Genomic DNA, 6,569 nt, shown 5'->3' on the forward strand with positions numbered 1-6,569 from the left:
GTTCGGAGAAATTACCCTCTCAAACGGTAGTAAATCCAAGCTTTAACGACGCTTTTTTGCCGACGCTTAGTACAAGCGTCGGCAATTTTCCGCCGAGCGCCAAAAATAGCCGACGCTTTTTAAAAGCGTGGGCAATATACGACGCTACTTAGCGTCGTTGTAGGGTTGGCCTAAGATTGGCCTAAGACGACGCTTATTCGCGTCATTGAAAACCAAATACCCCTCAAAACCCGCGTCCGCCCCCTCCTCCATCCTCGATCGACATATCAAGCCCTAATACCCGCGCGACCCTCCTCTGCCTCCTCCTCCCTCCTCTCCGGCGCCGACTGTGTTGTCCCGTCCTTCTCCCTCCTCTCCGGCGCCAAGCGACGTCCTCTCCTCCTCCCTCCTCTGCGGCGCAACCTCCTCTCTTACTCTCTCCTCTGCAGCGCCGACCGGGAGAGCCTTGAAGGTATGATTGTTCTTCCCCTTTTTCGAATCCATTGTTTTCTTTCGGTTTAATCAGATTGTTGATTGAATGCCGACTCCCGCCTCGGACTCTCCGTGGAGCCTCCGCCGCATCAAAGCCCTAAAGGTTTTTTCCCCCTTCTCCGCCTCACCCCCCAATCCGCCGCCTCCTTTGGTTTTTTGATCTCTCCCTTTGGACATAAAACCCTAGCTCGTATCTCGAGGTTTTTCGATGTCGATTCGAGTGCTCTTTTCCCCCTTTCGTTGATCGGGGTTCGGACGCCATCTTGTTCTTCTTGCCCTGCGATGAGCCTTTTCGTTTTAGTTGTAGTTTTTTTTTTTTTGCTACTTTGTGGCTGTTTTGTATTGGTTTTTTCGTTTTATATTTCTAAGGAGTTATTTTTGTTGTTGCCACCGTGGGGAAAAAATCTACCTGCTTTTGACGTATTTTATCTTAAATTTTTCTTTTTAAAACGTCTATGTTGGAAATCTTTACATAATCTGTGTTCCTCTCGAAGAAGAAAGCATGGAATTTTGTTAGCTTTACTGATCTGAACACTGGTAATCAGTTCACGTGTTTCCATTTACATGCAAAATTTCCTGATGCTGTTCCTTTTAGCATTTGAGCTGTATTTTTCTTTTTGCACCGCTTAGTGAACCGCACTGTACTTTATTGGATTTTGTAATAAGGTTACTTATTGAATGAAATCGGTCTTGTTTAGGGTTTTGACACATACTAGTGATGTTAGTGATTTGGGGGAAAAAAAGATGCAGTTGGAAGCTGTTTCCCTGTGCTTCAACAAATTGCCAAGTTTTATAAGGTCTTTCTGGTTGAAAATGTTTTGACGAGTCTTGGTAATGGAGGATCACGTAATCAGTTAATATATAACGCTACGTGCCTGAGTGTTTTCTGATCAACCCAGCGACTGACTATCTTGGATGACTTAGATGTCTTGGAAATCTGTAAAATGGCTTTTTCAATGTCCCATGACTTCAAAAGGATGCTGACACGTTTTTTGGGATTATTATTGATGAGACTTTGTTTAAGCTAGATGTCATAGAATTTCTTGGGCTAGTAATACTTTAGCCAAAATGCATCGTATCCTGGATAATAATATTGGCAACTGTACTTGCTCAAGCTGTCGGTTCTTGATACTTTCATCTACTTTTATATTTTACTACCACATTATCTCAACACCTATTGTCAGAGATAAATTACTTCAAAATTTCTGCCTGTCTATGATTTGCATCAAATAGTTTTGTTTAGAATGCTAAATCATGCAAGAGTTTCAGTTTTCAGTTATCATTTTTTCTTTTTATAAATTTTTGTGTGGTGTGTGTATGTGTGGTGATGTGATGTCCACAGTCAGTCTGAGCTATATCAGGATAGATGTGCGAAGGCCCTGCTTAGCATTTGCCTTGGCATATAGGCCAAACAGTTGAGGGTAGGTCCAACAGGTATTCTGGCCATCCCATAACCATCCTGCTTAGTCTTGGTAACCATTTTCATCCTTGTAATTTTCCCATAATCCATAGCCTTCCTGATTTTGCAGGGAGAATTCCATCTTGAGCACCATTGTCTCGTTGTGTATTTTTCTCACATATTATTTACAACCACATAATTTGAAATATTAGAGGCACATCGTGAGACTTAGATCACCTCCATGAGGAGGGTATTAAACTGTGGGGCTAAACCCTGGTTGTTGTCTTAAAAGATACGAATACAAAGATAAGTTCCTAGATTTGTTGTTACTCTCTTTGATGATCATTAACAATCTAGTGGATTTTTCCCTCCTCTCCGGTGGCGGCGGTCCAGCATTCGGCGTCCTCCGCACCCTCTCCTCCAACCGCTTCTCCCGACGAATCTCCGGCCGAAGGTATGGAAGATATTTTTCTTGTTCCATTCTATTTTCGCAGTTTTGATCTCGTGATAGCGTTATAATCTCTAAATGTTTTGATTAACTTGGTGAAATATAGTGTTGGTAAAATGAAGAATAAAGAAAATGAGCAATAATCAGCATTTTATGACTTTTGTAAGCCTTCGTAGTTTAAGCCTTGGAAGCACAATGAAAAAGGGGTTCTCAAATTCTGGAATATCTCTGTTAAGACGAGGAAGAAAAGGCGTTTTATAATATGAACTGGAACTGTCCTTTAAGTGTGCTGTGAAGGATGGGGTCAAGAAACCGGCAAATTTGGATCGTTGAACTACATTATGGCTGCTATTTTTGTACTAATGGACGAATATCCTTGATATTTATTTCTTTATTATTAATTTATTTTTAAGGTGTACTTAGAGTCTGGGTCAAGGGGGCCCTATGCTCTGGTGCTTTACACCATTGTTGTGGGACTGCACTAACTAGAGTGTGTTAGAAAGAAAAGGTGAAGGGTAGTATCAGGGGATGCTTTTTTTTTTTTTGTTCAAAAAAAAATCTACATGTTACTTCTATTTCTTAGTTTAGATGTTAATGGTTTTCATCCCACAGTAACAATCACTATGATACTTCTGGCAAAAAAAGTTATTTTAGAAGTCACAAATACCTTTTATATGAATTTTTGTGATTTCTGTTGGATGAGCCATTTCGGATTTTTGTTGTGGTAGGGAAGACAATGAATCATGACAAGATATATGTTTGGAGAGGCTAGATGGGTGTTTAGTTGAGCTTTTTGTCGTCTTCTTTTTCTTCTTTTGTTTTCCCCCCTTTCTCCTCTTTGCTGATTGTCTCTGTGAAGGTATGGCATACGGGGTTATCAGGTTGTTGCTCTGAAAATCTTTGAAGGGCTTAAGAATTGATATAAAGGTGTTCTAGAGAACAGCAGACATAAAATCCTGGGAATGCAGCCAAATTTCCAAGCATTTGGAAGATGCATAAATATCAAGGCCTGAAGAGAATTAGATGATTAACTAATTGACTGCATGCACACACATCACATATATCTTGAACAGGTGTCTAGTATCAAGGAATGTAAAACCCAAGAAAAACATTCTAGCTAAACTGGGTGGCGTAAATGAGAATACAGCATTTGCTGTTGAATATGAACACACTTATTCAGATGATAACTTTGTGGTGCCAACCACTAGAAATTTGCTTAACATGATAATTTAAGTAACAACTGCCTCAACAACTGTATGTATGTTCAGAAAAACTAGCTACTGGTCCAGAGATATGAGACATTTCATACCACAGAGAGAGTTTATATATTCGAGTGCACACAAAAGAAGGGGTTGGAGGGGGTTTTCAGCAAGAGTGATAAAAGTTCAGTGAGAGGGGAAGTTAATAAAAGTTTTCGAAACTAATAAGGCAACAGAAAAGAAATGCCTGAAGTGGATTTACATCATGATTAGAAGCAAGAAAAGAGCATTGACTTGGTTCAACTATTCATAAATGTTTGAAAAGAATCTTGCGGTCTTACAATGTTTAAAGCACAGGTGAAACAGACATATTCTATTGCAATTCATTTAGATTTTATTTATTATTTAACTAATATTGCTTCTTTTTGTGCATACGAGGTAACAACATGCCGCGAAGAAAACGATTCAGAGATGTTGAGTTTCAGCACACATCCGTGGGATTTTCTTCCGATCAGTCCCAACAGCCCGACGAGCCCCAGCAGCACGAGTCTCAGTCTGCGCACGTGCCACCTATTGATTGTCCAGACATGGATGACATGCACATCCAGGGTAATTTGATTTACATTTTTTATATTAATTTTTTTTACAATCCATGGATATTTTATTTTATTTTTATAGATGGACTGGGGAGAGTGAGGAGGACACGAGGACCCACTCGAGCACAGGACGTGTGGAGCCTACGTGAGGATGAGAAAATCGTCGTCCAATGCAATGAACTGGGGCAGCCTATCAAGAGGGCTGCAAGCATTTTATCGACTTTTCTAGGATCGGTTGCGTGGAAGGGTCAGTTGTGTCCGCTCAACTATACGAAATGGAATGAAATGCTTCCTTCGTATAAGGTTGAGCTTCTTAAAGTTATTGAGGTAAATAATTGAATTTGCTTACTATCACAATTTTATTTTTTAATTTAACATTGTTATAATATTCTTTAATTACTTTGGTGTAGAAAAAGTTTTTGCTTCCTAAAGAGAGTCATGATTGGGTGCTGAAGTCCGTCAACCGCAAGTGGAAAGAATATAGGGCCAAGTTAAAGACGGACTGGAAGCACGATGGTATGACAGAAGAGGAGGTTGCCCGTGTTTGTCCTCCTGATGTAATCCCTCATCAGTGGAGGGAGCTTGTTCACTATTGGTTTTCGGAAAAAGCTCAGGTTGTGTATATTTTTTCAATACCTTAGATTGTATTTACTAATAATTTAGATTACAAATTTATATTGTTTATTCTTTTTTTGGGAAGACATATTCCAACATAGGTAGAGCTGCACGAGCCTCTCAGACTGTTCCTCATACTTCAGGCTCGATGAGTTATGCTCGACGTAAAGCTGAATTCGTAAGTTTTTTTGCAACTCTTTAAAACTATTTTAAACTGTTCTATCATATAGCATGTATCATGATAACTAGCTTGCCAATATACATTTTGTTATAGATGGATAATAATGGGAGGGAGCCTGGTAAGGTGGAGTTTTATAAGATGACTCACACCCATAGAGATGGCAGTTTTGTTCGGGAGGAGTCAAGAGATATATTTGTATGTATTCATCTTTGACTCTTTCAATGATGTTTTTATTAGTTCTATTATTGGCATGCATTAATATGACTTTTTCTTTTGAGATATATAGGACAGGGCAACAACTCTTATTTCAGAGCACGTCGGAGAGTCATCATCATCCGACGCGACCAGTCATGTCGAAGCTCAGGTGCTCGCTGAATTACTGGGCCCAGAGCGTTATGGTAGAGTGAGGAGTTATGGCGTTGGAGTTACCCCCACTCAGTTGTCTGCAGTGGGCATGTATACAAGAAATGCTGAAGAAGGCAGTACCAATGCAGAAGTTAGTAGACTTCGGGCAACAATTGAAGATATGAAGGATCGCCATCAGGCAGAGTTGGCAGAGCTGAAGCAGAACCAACAAACTTTGCAGTCTCAGCTTGAGCATATTTCATCTATGTTACAGCGATTTCTCCCTCCTCAGGTAAATAACTATATGTATTTGATGACTATACATAATTATTACTTATTTTGCATGAGTTAATAATTTTCATATTCCTAACTTCTAAAGTTTTTTTTTTTTTAGGTTCCTGATACTTCAACAGCTCGCAGAGATGATGATGGGGCGGAATGCGGTCCCTGATATTTTTTAGACTGTTATTTAATGAGTTTTATATGTATCTTTCTTATATTTTTCAAAATACATTGTAATTCTAAACTTATGTAAATTTAATCTTATATGACAATATGAATGTTTCGAATGATCTGTATGTTTGTCTTGATGTAAATGTAATGCAGGTTCATATTTGCTATAATATCTTTTTTAATATGCTTTTGTTTTTTTTTAAAACAAAAGCCACTCCCGACGCTTTAAAGCGTCGTTAAAAACCCCCTTTGGCACGGGCTGGCACGCCATCGCCGACGCTTAGTAGCGTCGGTGAAAACCCATAGAGCTTTCCCGACGCTTTAAAGCGTCGGAGAATGGTGTGTTTTTTCCGACGCTTACATTAGCGTCGGGAAAGACCAGTTTTTTCTGGGCTTCCTTTGGGATTTCCCGACGCTTACATTAGCGTCGGAAAAGCCCAGTTTTTTCTGGGCTTCCTTTGGCTTTCCTGACGCTTTAAAGCGTCGGGTAATGTGTTTTTGCCGACGCTTCCTTTAGCATCGGGAAAGCCCAGTTTTTTCCGACGCTTTCTATTAGCGTCGGCAAAAACATTTGCCACTCTGGTATCGCCAACGCTTTTGCGACGCTTCTGTTTGCGTTGCGGTAACTTTAGCCGACGCTTATAAGCGTCGGTAAAGATTATAAAAAGCGTCGGGAAAGATCATCTTTCTTGTAGTGGAATGAGAGTCGGGTAGATAGGTTTACATGTGATGTAACAAACCCAATTGAGACCTAAATTAAAACCTCCTCAATTAAGTCGAGAGTGAACCAACATGAGCAATTCATATTAGATTAATTAATCTAATTGGTGTCTAGGAAAGCATGAAAGGTGGTTACTTATTA

At 39.7% G+C, this 6,569-nt stretch overlaps 1 protein-coding gene across 1 annotated transcript; it reads left to right on the forward strand.

The window, feature by feature from the left end:
* Positions 1-271: 271 nt before the first annotated feature.
* LOC149753159 (uncharacterized) lies at positions 272-5,823 on the forward strand. The gene is made up of 9 exons (XM_089924309.1): positions 272-451; positions 2,264-2,324; positions 3,975-4,126; positions 4,196-4,440; positions 4,524-4,727; positions 4,814-4,906; positions 5,003-5,104; positions 5,196-5,546; positions 5,649-5,823. The coding sequence occupies exons 3-9, from the start codon at positions 4,105-4,107 to the stop codon at positions 5,703-5,705; spliced, it is 1,074 nt and encodes a 357-aa protein (XP_089780435.1). The 5' UTR covers positions 272-451; positions 2,264-2,324; positions 3,975-4,104; the 3' UTR covers positions 5,706-5,823.
* The last annotated feature ends 746 nt before the right edge of the window (positions 5,824-6,569 follow it).

The sequence above is a fragment of the Phoenix dactylifera genome, chromosome 7 (genome assembly GCF_051530095.1).
Source record: "Phoenix dactylifera cultivar Ajwa chromosome 7, Ajwa_hap1_PhDact_Kaust_v1.1, whole genome shotgun sequence".
Taxonomy (NCBI): Eukaryota; Viridiplantae; Streptophyta; class Magnoliopsida; order Arecales; family Arecaceae; genus Phoenix; species Phoenix dactylifera.

What these genes read in the sequence shown, in the direction of transcription:
- LOC149753159 (XM_089924309.1), top strand. Translation starts at nt 4,105, where the DNA reads ATGGATGACATGCACATCCAGG. An exon ending in GGATGACATGCACATCCAGG is followed by an intron (nt 4,127 to 4,195) that starts GTAATTTGATTT and finishes TTATTTTTATAG; the next exon opens with ATGGACTGGGGAGAGTGAGG. An exon ending in AGGAGTCAAGAGATATATTT is followed by an intron (nt 5,105 to 5,195) that starts GTATGTATTCAT and finishes TGAGATATATAG; the next exon opens with GACAGGGCAACAACTCTTAT.